The sequence below is a fragment of the Calidris pugnax genome, unplaced genomic scaffold, assembly GCF_001431845.1.
Source record: "Calidris pugnax isolate Ruff unplaced genomic scaffold, ASM143184v1 scaffold95, whole genome shotgun sequence".
In the NCBI taxonomy this organism is placed as follows: domain Eukaryota; kingdom Metazoa; phylum Chordata; class Aves; order Charadriiformes; family Scolopacidae; genus Calidris; species Calidris pugnax.
The window spans coordinates 6,835,190-6,847,750 of NW_015090885.1; the positions used below are offsets into that span (position 1 = coordinate 6,835,190).

Here is a 12,561-nt window from a genome sequence, read left to right on the forward strand (position 1 = left end):
ATTTGGGGCTGTTTTGAATTTGTGATGAAAACAGTGTTGATAACACACCAATGTTTTTTGTTTGCACAATGCCAAGACCTTTTCTGCTTCACATCACCCTGCCAGCAAGAAGGCTTGGTGTGCGCAAGGAGTTAGAAGGGGTCACAGCTGGGACAGCTGACCCCAACTGACCAAAAGGATATTCCAAACCATATGAAGTCATGTTCAGCACATAAAGCTGGCAGAAGGAGGAGAAAGTGGGGACATGTGGAGTTACAGCATTTTTCTTCCCAAGTAACCATTAACATGTGATAAAGCTCTGCTTTTGTGGAGATGTCTGAACACCCACCTGCCAGTAAGAGTTGTTTAGAAATACAGAAGCCCTAGCCAGAAGAAATAATCAAGGCTTCCTCTTACTCATTTTCATAAATTCTGCTGTTATGTTCCATTTCACAGTATTAGATGCAAAAAAGAAAGTGGAACAGGAAGGTGCTTATTTCATTCAAGGAGGGAAAGCCAGGTGTAATAGGGGTGTTTCACCATTTATTCTAGCAAGCATGAAAGACTCTACAGCAACAAGAACTCTGAGGAGAGGGTGCTTGTGTGAAAGTGAGCACGAGGGAATAAAATATTCTTGCATGTGCAATAAACAACACTGAACACCACTTGTCAAAAAATATCTTAATTTTAATTTTAACAAAAGCCCAGCATCATCAGTCTCACACATCATAAGTTATGGAGTGACATGTAATGCATTGAGGTGTCCCCATGGAAAGGATCAAGTCCATACCAGAGGATCATTTGAGTTTCCACCATTGTTATGCCTTATATAAAAATATTTTACAATTTTATACCTAAAGTCAGTCTTATCTGTTCAACATAAATTGCTTCCATAGTGTAAGTTTTTTTGATCCTAAATTAATTTTCAAGTAGTAGAACACAATGTGTTTGATAGAGTAACAAGTACCTTTTTTCCCCATTGCGGAGAACAAAAACTTAGTAAGTTACATCAAAAATACTGTCACAAATCATTCCAGTATTTGAGAAAACTAGTGATATAATAACGACATGAAGATGTAGAGATCACATGCTATGACCAATTCCACCGTTCTATACATGTATCTGCCTCTAAGGAGTCTAAATTCACACGTTCTTTTCTCTGTCAACTAAGTGATATTTGCTCATTGTAAAAACAACTTAATTGTTCACAATCTGTTTTGGATATTTGTGAGTTTCGCATATGGGAGATGAGAAAGGATGCAAAAATGTGTTGATTTATCTTTTGTTGTTGTGTGTGGCTTATTTTAACATAGAATTAATTATGCACACTTTTCATTAATTTTCATTCTCTACAAGTCATGAATCATCTGTGTCATACTCTATTGCTTCTTTTTCACTTCTGGATTACTAACCCAAAACTGCTGCTTAAGTCTTCCAAAACCAAAAATCTGCTTGGTTCTACTGATGAAGGTAATAATAGCTATTACATTGCCATTTGATCAGACTAGCAAAGCTGAAAATTTCAGATTTCTAATCAATACACATTTACTCTTTACAATATTCTCATTGAATTTACAAGGAACTAATTTCCTTATACAAACTTATACTACTCTTCTTATACAAGTCAGATAACTTTAGTTATTACAACCCTGCTTCGTTTAAAGAGTCAGGGCATATAACCACTGCCAGCTGAAGAGTTATCAAGAACTTATCCTGAGGTATACGTACAGTTTGCATAAACACAATCATATTCTATAGCAAATTCAATATAGGTAGTAAAATGGAAAAATGTCTGAAATGTCTGAGTGTATTATCATGCAAACAAAATTCTTAACAGAATTTGGGAACTCAGCATATTATTTGCCATTGTAATACAAACAATGCTTTCCATTACACAGTCAACTGAGTCATCCTGTAGTACTTTGCCACAAAAATACAAACTAAACTGGTATTAAAAATAAAATAAAATTGGAGAGTGTTCACAAACATATGTTATTTAACTAAGGCATTGAAAGGTTTAGAACTGGACTAACCCTTAAGTTACCAGTAAACACAGCATTTCTGAATGCAGACTGTCAACAGACAGATATCTTTCCAGAATCATGTGCAATGAATAAAATTTAGTTATGGCTTATGCACAAAGTATGTGAGTATGACATGATTCAAACTGTGCTGGTTAATGAGAATTTACATTTGCTTCAGAAGCTCATTAGTAGTGCAATGTGTTTGACTATTTTCTTCATTAATTCAGCTCTACAATACGCAGAAAAAAATAAATCTTTCTGAAACAGCCAAAGTAATTCAGCATCACCAAGGATCTTCTTCCACCTGCAAGAAGTAAGAGTGAGTGGAATCAAATGCGTAAGCGGTGACTGCAATAAAACGTATCTGAAAGTCTTGAAAACTTAGTTTTATGTAGCCAATAGAACACAATTTCTCTGTTTCAATATCATAATGATAGATTCAAAAGCAAATTTTGCAATATTGCTGCAATCCCATTAATACGGCTTCATAAATGCTGAACAGCCTCACCACTTTTAACTATTAGACCAAAACATCATCTGTCTTGCAATTAATTCAGAGGACAGTGACTGTGCTCACTCTACAGTGTGCACAGTACACACTTCCTCCCAAGAAACTGTATTTAAGCTGAGGTACAAGTGCAGTTCACCATAAACTGTTCGATAGATACTATACTTGATATTATTATGTAGGTGGATTCCCTACTCAAACATACCTTATTTCAGACACTGCATCCAATATACTACTTAGCAAAAAGACATAAATATGTATAAAAAAACCAGACACAGGTTATATGTACTGTTATAATACATACAGGTTCCAAACATACTGAGAGTTAAGCAGCAAAACTTAAGTACTTACTAAGGCTTGACACTGTAATATTCTTCTGGCGTCACAATTTTCAATCCACCAAAGTAGTCCAGGACCCAAATATTGGTGATGTTGAACTTGGCAAAGAACCAATTATGATCCTTAGGCCAACTTTCCATTTCAGGGTGGCGGCTGAATAATGCTTTTTTTGCTAAGCCCGCCTCTGAATCATTCACCTAAACAATAACCAGCAAAATATTACAGTAAGGTACAGCCATGTGAAGACAAGCTTTTGAAGAGAGCACACTGCAGTAAGCGTTGTTTTTTTAGCTGTTTAGCCATGTCTTGTCCTAAAGGATTCATTACTGTAGCAGAGTCCACTCACTTTCAGTGTGGTGTACAACGATACATGAGACAGACAAAAAATCCAAGATTTAACTAAATCAAAAGGGTGCTTTTAAAGTAAGCATGAGCAAGAAAGTACTTCAACATAAGAACAAATATTTCAACAAGTCACAAAACAGATAAGTATGGATTCTTGCTGAATTATTACAATGGTTTAGGTGTAAATTTACCTCCTCTGCATCTGCTCATTCAGACACAAACAGATCCAAAGGTACTCAGATGCAGGCAAAAACACATATACACACACACAAATAGGATGCTACAACAGAATCTACAAAAGAAGGGAAGCTGAAATGTGTAACAGCCTTTAATATACAATGTGCAAATACTTAAAGGGCTAAATAAACAGGTTTGATCTCTGGGTATAGTACAATAGGAACTAATTAAAACAAACAATTCCATTATTGATGAGAAAGTCATGACAGCAATTAAAGGATTGCTGGAGTGTAATAACCAAATATCTGAGGTGTGAAACCACCAAGTAAGAATTTAGACCATCATACAAGACAGCAATGATGATTAAGTCCTCCTCCTCAATCATTATCCTCAATAATGGGATTAAGATCTTCAATGAATAATACGTGTATCTCTAAATTCCTTCTATGGGACACCAAAGTACTGGTGCACGAAAGAATACTGCCCTGGCAGCAATGATGCCAGGTAATACAATGCACTCTTTCTGTCTCTAACACCTGTAACTTTATAGCTGGGGTTAATATTTACTGTGGTAAAGTTTTGAAGTGCATGTGTCAACACTGCACAGAACAAAGAATTTAACTGAGCAAAAGAGATGGAAAAACTCTCACACTTCATTTGCAAGAGAACTGCCTTAGACTTCTTAGTTTCAAGATAGGTCTAGAGGAATGAGGGATATTTCCTTCATTACAATATTGGCCTCCGAAGTTCTTTGCTACAGACATAGCTCCTGCAAATATCAAGTAGTAACTTCACTTTCCTCACACAAGCTATGAGCTAGCCTTCTAGTATCACAGTACATAATATTTTTTCATATCCTTTCACACTCAAATGCTAACCTTTCTCTTTGCCATCCACTAGACAATACTTGCCCAGTGTCAACTTTCAGCTGCTTACCTTTACAATACTCCCACAGAAGATTATGTGGGCACAGAGAGGATTCTGGGGATCATATTTGTGCTTCTTGCAGTAAGGAGTCTGTGCCAAAGACACAGTTAAGGAGGCATTTGAGTTGATCTGAAATGCAAGTAATAAAATAAGAGGTTTATATATTTTTGCAAGAAAAATGTCATACTCACCTTATTTCCAGCTTTTGGCACTTTATTCAGCTCAGTGTTACTGATAAAAAGAATAAAGTTGTCATCTTCCTAACTATATTTGAAATCCTACTTAGATGAGCTCCAAATCTGAAAGAAAGCCCAGTTTAGAAGTGTGCTTAAGTTTGTTAGTGTAAAATGCAAACCTTATAAAACAGCACTCCTTAAAGCTCTGAATTCAATGCACAGTCTAGCCATTTCACATTCAAATGATGTTATACTCCAATTTACATACATACAGGGCAGCACAGAAAACAAGTACAGTGAACTTCATTACATTCATTCTGGTGGAAAGAAAAAGGGTTACCGAAAAGGTAACCAACTGAGTTTCAAAACTGTTGACAAAACTAATTAAAACAGAGAACCAAACAACGCCCCCCCAACAAAATAAGCCTCCTGGGTGCCCCCAAACTGGTCAGCTCTTCTGAAGTTTAAAGTGAGTTTTACAAGTTAAGTTTTAAGAAATCCTGGATATTTAAGACACCTAACCTGAAGAATTAAAGAATCTGTATCTGATTGTTTTCTAAATCTAATTTGGTGAACACAGCTTGAAAAGTATTGGTGCCAAAGAGGGTTGCCTACTGCACAATGTCACATATCAAAGTTCATTATCTCCCAGCAACAAAAGTTCATGTGCTTTAGGTAATTTCACTAAAGGAGCTCATCTCAAGCCAAAACCCCCAAAAGTCACTTAAGCCCTATGCAGAGTACTGCTGAACTGATAAAACACAAGCAACCACCTGACAGATAGGAAGTTGCTTAACTACAGAAAAGCTGACTCATGATTATTCAGCACTATCTCCTATCAGATGTCTCCCGTGCACGTGACAATCACAGTCAAATGTTTCTGCCCTGTAAACAGCAAAATAAGGATCTGTTGTGGAGCCTTCTGAAGGAAAACGTTCATTAGCAGCTTATACCATGAGTTTCACGTTATTCTGAAAACAAAAGGCTGTAGCCTGGATAAAGAAGTAGATACTAAGCAAGATAAATTAGGCTTTCTACAGTACTTACATATGCAATTAAACTATTTTAATGCTACAAACTAAAACAGGCAACAAACACAAAAGGTTTACAGTAAAACAAAGTCTGAAAAAATGCCATTATTTAAGTTTTGTATTTATTTGGTTTACTAATACTGTAATAGTTACTAATGTTCCAAAGACGTTTTCTAATAAAGGAGACATATGGTCACTATTTCCCTAACTTTTTTACCCAACTCTCTCTTGACCACAGCCTAGCAAAAGATCTGAGAGAAGGCCAACACTCAGAGCCTTAGTGTGCCAGTCTGCTGCCTTTCGTTTTGTACTTGCCTTTATGGTAAGCTCCAGAGATTTAATTACTATTCCTTCAGTAGCCTATGTAGGAGCCTTCTTTGCTCACCTCTCACACTACCAACTTCCAGTCTTTTTGATATTTTTTGTGACATTCTTCCTGTTTAAATATAGTTGTGGATGCCCCATCCCTGTAGGTGTTCAAGGCCAGGCTGGATGGGGCTTTGAGCAACCTGGTCTGGTGGGAGGTGTCCCTGCCCATGGCAGGGGGGTTGGAACTGGATGGCCTTTAAGGTCCCTTCCAACTCAAACCATTCTATGATTTTGTGGCCCCTCATTTCTCGTTTCATGGTCAGGGCTTCTGGAAGTTTCAGCCACTTCCTCTACAAGAGTGCTACTGAGCAATTTGTCAGAAGATTATCGTCAGGAACTTATTAGGAGGACTACTAGGTGTCAACACAGACAGCACTGCTCATGTTCAGGTGTTCAGAAGCCAATAATTGTCCCCGGGATTCACAAACGAGGTGACATCCCCAGGACAGGCAGTTAGAGCCGTGACATTGCCTTCAGAAACGCTGCTCCCGCTCACCTCTAGATCCTGCACGGAGATCTCCATGTCGGTCAGGTAAAGGTAGGGGACACCGCTGCCGCCCAAGGGCCCGGGGGGCCCATCGCTGAGGGAGAAGATGTTGGCGAAGGGCTGGCCGCGCAGGCCCTCCTGCGCCGACAGCGTGGCCAGCGCGCCCCAGTCGCAGTTGTGCAGCACGAAGCGCGCCATGCGGGCCGCCTCCTCCGGCGGCGGGATGGCCCCGCCGGCCACCAGCAGCAGCAGGGCCGCCGCGCAGAGGAACGCCAGCCCCGCCATCCCTCACCGGCCGCCCACCGCTACCAACTGCCGGCGCCTCAACACACCCGCCCCGACGGCACCCACCCCACGCGGGGGGGGGCGGGCCCGCTCCGCTCTCCACCAATCGGAGCAACGCCGCCCGCCCTCTCTTCACCAATGAGAGCACGTCGGGGACAACCTTGCGAGTGGGAAGTTAGCCTCTCCACTGTCAGCCAATGGGCTCGCGATGTCCGCTCCCTTTAGCCAATGAGAGCTGCTGGGAGGTGGGGACAATTCCCACACCGTTCGTCGCATGTAAACAACTCTGACAGCGCTGCCGCGCCGTCAGGAGGGGAGGGAAAGGGGGCGGAGATACGAGTAACACAGCAGCCAATGAAAAGCCTCTTCAGTACTCTCTGCCAATCATGTTTCGCGGGCGGCCGGCAGGCGGGCCTCGCCCCCACCCGTCACGTGATGGGGGGGGGGGTGTAGCGGCGCGCGCAGGCCCAGTAGTGTGTGTGGGAGAGGTTGTTGGTTGGCCGTTGGGCTGAGGGGGGCGCTGACGGGAGGCGGCCGGACATGGCGGCTGCTGGCGCCGCTTGTGTAGGTGGTCTGAGGCAGCCTGCAGGCAGCTGAAGCAGAGCCAGTCCCGCGGAGCGACCCTGCCCACCGCCTGGTACTCACTCGCTAGGAGCCGGTCCGTTTTGCAAGGTCTGAGCGACCCGGGATGGGTCATGGCGGCAGCAGGGAGCCCGGCAGCCGTCCCCTGGGGTTGCACCTAGTTTGTCTGCCAGGGAGGCCAGTCAGATCTACAGGGTGGTTGTGAAGGTGTCTGCCTTGCTACCCCTGGTTGCTCCTAAATCAATCCCAAAGGCTGGTTTTGTGTCACAACAAGTGTTTGTGTCTCACTTCCCTTGAGGAAAACATTGGTGTTTAATCGGAACAAGCAAGGTTTATCTGTAAACTGGTGTGGACTGTAAAGCTCATAGGATCATTTGCTGCTAGGCACAGCTCAAGGCTTACCCCTTGCAGACTGCAGGATGTATGTGGAAACTATCTCTTCCACAAGACCTGGTTTCACTAAGTTGAACAAGCTCCTGGCATTCAGTTGCATTACTTACAGAAATAAATCCTGAGGTACACCTCATTTTATCCATCACCCTCTTATCAAGTCACCTTATGAAGATTTATGTAAAGGAATGGTTTTTTTAACTGGGGTAATACTGAGATTTTATTCAACTTTGCCTAAAAGATGGGAGGTTTCTGTTTTTTTCCACTTCAATCTTACCAAGTATGTCTACACTATGTATACAGCAATGAAGCAGGGAGAAACCCAAATTAACTGTGGGTGACCATCATCTGCTCCCAGTTACCCCATAGCACCCATAGTTTATAGCAGCCCAGATGAATCATTTCGTTGGGCTGAATTCAGGAAGGAAAACACGCCACACGTCCACTCCCTACCGTTTGTGTAATGTCCTGTTGTTGTGTACAGGTAGAACAAAATAATTTTTCCTCCAGAATTCCCCTTGCTTGCACAGGGTGGGCAGAAAGCCTGCTGTTCCCTCCGGGGCACCGACACACTTTCTGATTTCTGCTTTCTGCTCCTGCCCTCTTCTGGCCATGTTCAGGAGAAACCCGTATTTTGTTATAACTGAAAAGCAAAAAAAAAAAAATAAAATTTAAAAAGGCTTCTCTAAACCCCTGATTTGCAGCCACTCAGCTGGGGTAGGTAGATGAGCTTGTGAGTAGCAAATTCTCCAGCAGCAAAGGCAATACAGGGAGCCTTGTTTGTGGTGCAGGACAAGCGATATTTCAGGGCAAAGTGCTAAGGAGAAAAACAGCAAGAAAAGGAGTGAGGTGTGAGAAAAAGGACTGTGTGAAAGGTTGTCTAAATGTATGTAGGATTTTACAATATATTTACATGAAGGGCAGGAAGGGAACGTGCTGAAGGGAAAAAAAGACAACAGCCGTTCTGCAGGAGTGAAAAGAGTGTGGAAGAAAGGGACGACAATGATTTAGAGGAAACGGCTTAGGAAAGAAGGGAATGAGGAAGACAAACTGCAACCAACTCTTTTCTTTAGAGATTTTGCTAGCTAAAACAGAGAGAGACGTTATAGCTTCCTCTTTTCTCTCCTCACCATCATGTGCGTGCATACATAGAAACTGCTTGTTTCTCTCCGTTTTCAAGCAGTCCTGCCTTCTGAGAACCCAAGGGGGGGTCAGTATTTACTTGATGCAGTCAAAGGGATGAGTGGTAGAGGGAGGTGTGTGGGGGGGATGAGTGTGTGAATGATTTTACTGGAGAGCAGGAGAGCGTGACAAGGAGCAGACAGGAGGTGGTTGTTGGAGTCAACACAGGAAAGAAGGGATGCCATGGACAGAGTGTGGAAGTAACATCATGTGCCACAGGGCAAAAAAAGAGGATAGAAAGGAAAGAAAATAAAGGGGATGTGGGATGCAGACTTGGCAATTCATTTTTTTTTAAATTTTGTTTCAGAAAAAGAGAATGCAGGAAGGGGGAAAGCTTTTAAGTTCTGGAGTGTAGATGTATGTATTTGCTGAACATGGCCATCCTTCCGTCACCAAGAAGGGTGCCTGTTACTGGAGCTGCACAGCCCCAGTGGCAGGAGATTCAAACTGAACCTGGTAGAGAGTGTGGAAGATCATCCTGCACTCCCCCTGCCACCATTGGGACCATACAGCAGGATCTCAGGGGCCGAGAGAAAATGACCTGTCCGAACAAAGTCTACCAAATTTTCCTCACCTCCCTCTGCCCCTCCGGCCCCATGGCACATCCACAGCCGTCCTGGTCCGCAGCCACCAAGGGGTGCTGCTGCCCAACCCCAGCAAGATTTGGGCTGAAGAGTCTGGTGGGAATTCTGCACTCCGCAGGATTTATGCAACCAAATACCGTTGTCTCTTTGCTGTGGAGAACAGGATTTATTAGGCTGAGTATTCTCTGCAGTGGGCAGTGCACATGGGCAAATAGACTGTCTTGCACAAAGAGGGCTCATTTTGGTCCCCTCTTTCTTGGATGGGTAGGTGGAGTGAACCTGTAGGGTGAGGGATAAGGTGTTTAACTCTTTCAGCTTGCTCTGAAAGGATGGGTTATCTGAAGTAAATCTCCAGGCTCTCTTACTTCCTCAGCTAGATCTCAGAGAAAGGAGAAGGATTCTCTCTGTTGTGGTGCAATATGTCAAGGGCACCCAGCATCCTTGCAAAACAAGGTCAAGAAAGTATTGCTAGCCACTAGTTCTCCTTTTCAACTTATGCTTATTTAGATTAAAAACCGGCAAACAGACAGTAATATCTCACCATAGATTGAGCCAGTTTACTCCTTCCAGGGGCTGACCAGTTCACGGAACAGTCCTAATTTCAGTGTGGTTTAAGTGAGATGGGCCTCAGGCTGAATCTGGGGCTGTGTCCCCAGAGAAGTTGTATTTTAGCCAGAAGTGGGCATGGTCTCCATCCTGGCAAGTGTATTGTCATGCTTTGTCTACCCTCTTTGTAGCTGGTTTTGCCCTCAGCCAGCTCTCTCGTTAGATACCATGGGTGTTAGATGGGGTGTGCAAGGTTTCTTTTCAGACACACAGTCTAGCTGTGCTCTGGGCCAGGCTTCCTGTCTAGATCATGCAGTCTGTCCATGAACAGAAACCTTTCTTTGTCCAGATAACACTTGCGGGCTGTGCAGTCCTGCTGCGTGTAGCACTTGATTTCTGAGCCAGGCCAGCTCTCCGTATCCCAGTGACAGCCAGAGTGATTAAAGCCACTTGCTGCTGCATTTGACAGAAGCGACTGACCTGTGAGTCAGCTCTGGCAAAAACTGAAGTACTCAGTGCTTTGAAGTGCCAATGCTCTGTGCCACGTGAGACCCACCATGCAAATTGTTTCTAAAAATGTTGGTTAGATATCCTCCTGAGGAGATATCAGCCTTGCCGAACAATGCTGTGCTACTACTGTTAGGAAATGGCACACAACACAGACCTTTGCTGAACACAAAAAGGGGTTGCGTGCTTGTGTGTAACGCACGTATTTATTCTCGTCCTCAAAGCTCCCACATTAACTTGGTTGGGAACTTAGCTTCTGACCCTTTAATCAGTGTATTTTATTAAAAAAAGGTAAAGTGACTATAGCGCTGTCTTGGTATTCAGCTAAAAGTCCTTTTACCTTTTTAACAGCCACAAGACAGGCAGCAGCCAGGCAAGCTTGCTCTGTGCAGAACCTATTAGGGAGCAGAAATATTGTTCAGTCAGAAAATCTTGCTGTTCAGTTGGAGTTTGGGCTGCATGATGAGGAAGCTGTTGCGAGGGCCAGCTATGACACCGCATTCTAGGACATGGAGAGATGGGCAGCAGGACTGGCCTGAGAAAAAACGTCATCAAAAACATGGTTGTATCCATACCTGGAATTGTGTCAGCACCATGTTTTGATTGTAAATTTTTGTTTGTTTATATTAAGCCTTGTTGTGTATTAACACTAGTAGCTGGTAGAGGAATCGTTGTGTAGAAGCAAGCTGTCAATGGCTGATGCTGATAATATTTGTCCCATCACTCTATAAATATAATGGGGTGCAGCCATGCCTCTTAATACCCTGGCTGAGTTTGTTCTTTGAAATCAGGTGGATCAGCAGTGAAAGAAGAGCTCTCTAAGGAAATTCAAGCGCTGCAAGAGATGGCACTAGCTGCCTGTATGCCACCTACCAGAACCAGGTGGCCTGGTGTGACTGACAGTCACCTGCCTGAGTGTGATCTCGTTACTACAAGCAGAGCCATTCAGGTAAAGCATCACAGGTGAAATGCTCCCTGTGAAGTACAGCATTTTCCAAACCTTACTCCACTTAGGGACAGGCTTTTGCCCAGGACCTGGGACTTAAGAAGCCTGGTTAATCTGAACCATGATGTTAGTAGTCAGGTGCAGGCTGACATTCAGGAACATGTGAAATGATTCGATCTTTCAATTAGTGTCTATCACCTACATTTTTATGCTGGCACCATGCAACACGTGCAGCCTCACACTCTATCCAACAGCGCTTAGCTAGAATCACTTGTAACTGTGTCCTTTCATTTAGTCGAAGGGTCTTTGGTAATGGGGTTTTCCCATTCACATTAGTTCCCAGGGGTGCCCAGGGCCTGGCACGCCGGTCCGTGTGTACGCAGGGGCGCTGGCACGTGAGCATGTGTGTGCGTGTGTCCGCTCAGACGTGCTTCGCTGCAGCTGCAGAATTAGAGCAAAACCCGTTGATAGTACAAAGCGTTCCAGCTGACTTCATTTCCTGCTGATAACTCCCTGAAGAGGAGGGTGAGGCTTGGCGTCCGCAGTGTTAGTTTAATGCTGAGGGGCGAGGGCAGGGTCGGTGGGAGCAGATACTTCAGAACACAGAGCAGAATGGTGGGTTCAAAAAGCGAGTTTCCCATAGAAAACTCTGTTCATGTTTGCTTCCTGTCAGCTTGCCATTGTCAGGGGAGCTGATGTACAAACCTAACCCAAAACAGGATGTTGGCTTTTAGAGTTGATTGATCTTTGAAATGCAAATGCTTTTTTTCTGTAGTTACCTTATCCCCCTTTTTTCAGTTGAGAATTGAGTTGCTTGAGTGGGAAGGGTTGAGACCACATTTTCAGGGGGTCAAAAGCTCAATGTGGTAACAGCTGCTGGTTAATAGTACGAATTCTGGAAAATGATGGGGAAAGCAGCAGCCAAAGCCAGACAGAGAGGTGGACAGAACAATCTCAGATAGTGACACTGAACACTACTAAACCCACAACAAATGCCTTTACAAAATACACAGATTCAATCTGTTTTGCAGGGACCCACAGCTCCCTCCACCCTTTGCTCATCCACCACCCTGACAAACATACCTTCCCAGATTGGACACCTACACAGACACACCCGAATGAGATAGCTCTGTGGACACAAATATCTAAGTCAAAGTTTCAGATGCCCTCAAAAGCC

General features: G+C 43.5%; 1 protein-coding gene across 2 annotated transcripts; it reads right to left on the reverse strand.

Moving 5' to 3' along the window:
* Positions 1-645: 645 nt before the first annotated feature.
* Positions 646-6,689, reverse strand: CREG1 (cellular repressor of E1A-stimulated genes 1). Of its 2 annotated transcripts, XM_014947353.1 has the most exons (4): positions 6,372-6,686; positions 4,309-4,428; positions 2,863-3,047; positions 646-2,307 (listed from the first exon to the last, which is right to left on the reverse strand). In XM_014947353.1, coding segments are annotated over exons 1-4 (582 nt in total). In that variant the 5' UTR covers positions 6,648-6,686; the 3' UTR covers positions 646-2,306. The 2 variants fall into 2 exon arrangements, with proteins under 2 accessions (XP_014802839.1, XP_014802840.1); XM_014947354.1 differs by lacking the exon at positions 646-2,307 and having other exon boundaries at positions 2,862-3,047; positions 6,372-6,689.
* Between the last annotated feature and the right edge of the window lie 5,872 nt (positions 6,690-12,561).

Coding starts and splice junctions, on each gene's coding strand:
- CREG1 (XM_014947353.1), bottom strand. CDS start 6,647: ATGGCGGGGCTGGCGTTCCTCTGCGCGGCGGCCCTGCTGCTGCTGGTG. Junction 4,429..6,371: donor TCTCCGTGCAGGATCTAGAG/GTGAGCGGGAGC, acceptor CTTGCATTTCAG/ATCAACTCAAATGCCTCCTT. Junction 3,048..4,308: donor TCTGTGGGAGTATTGTAAAG/GTAAGCAGCTGA, acceptor GTTATTGTTTAG/GTGAATGATTCAGAGGCGGG.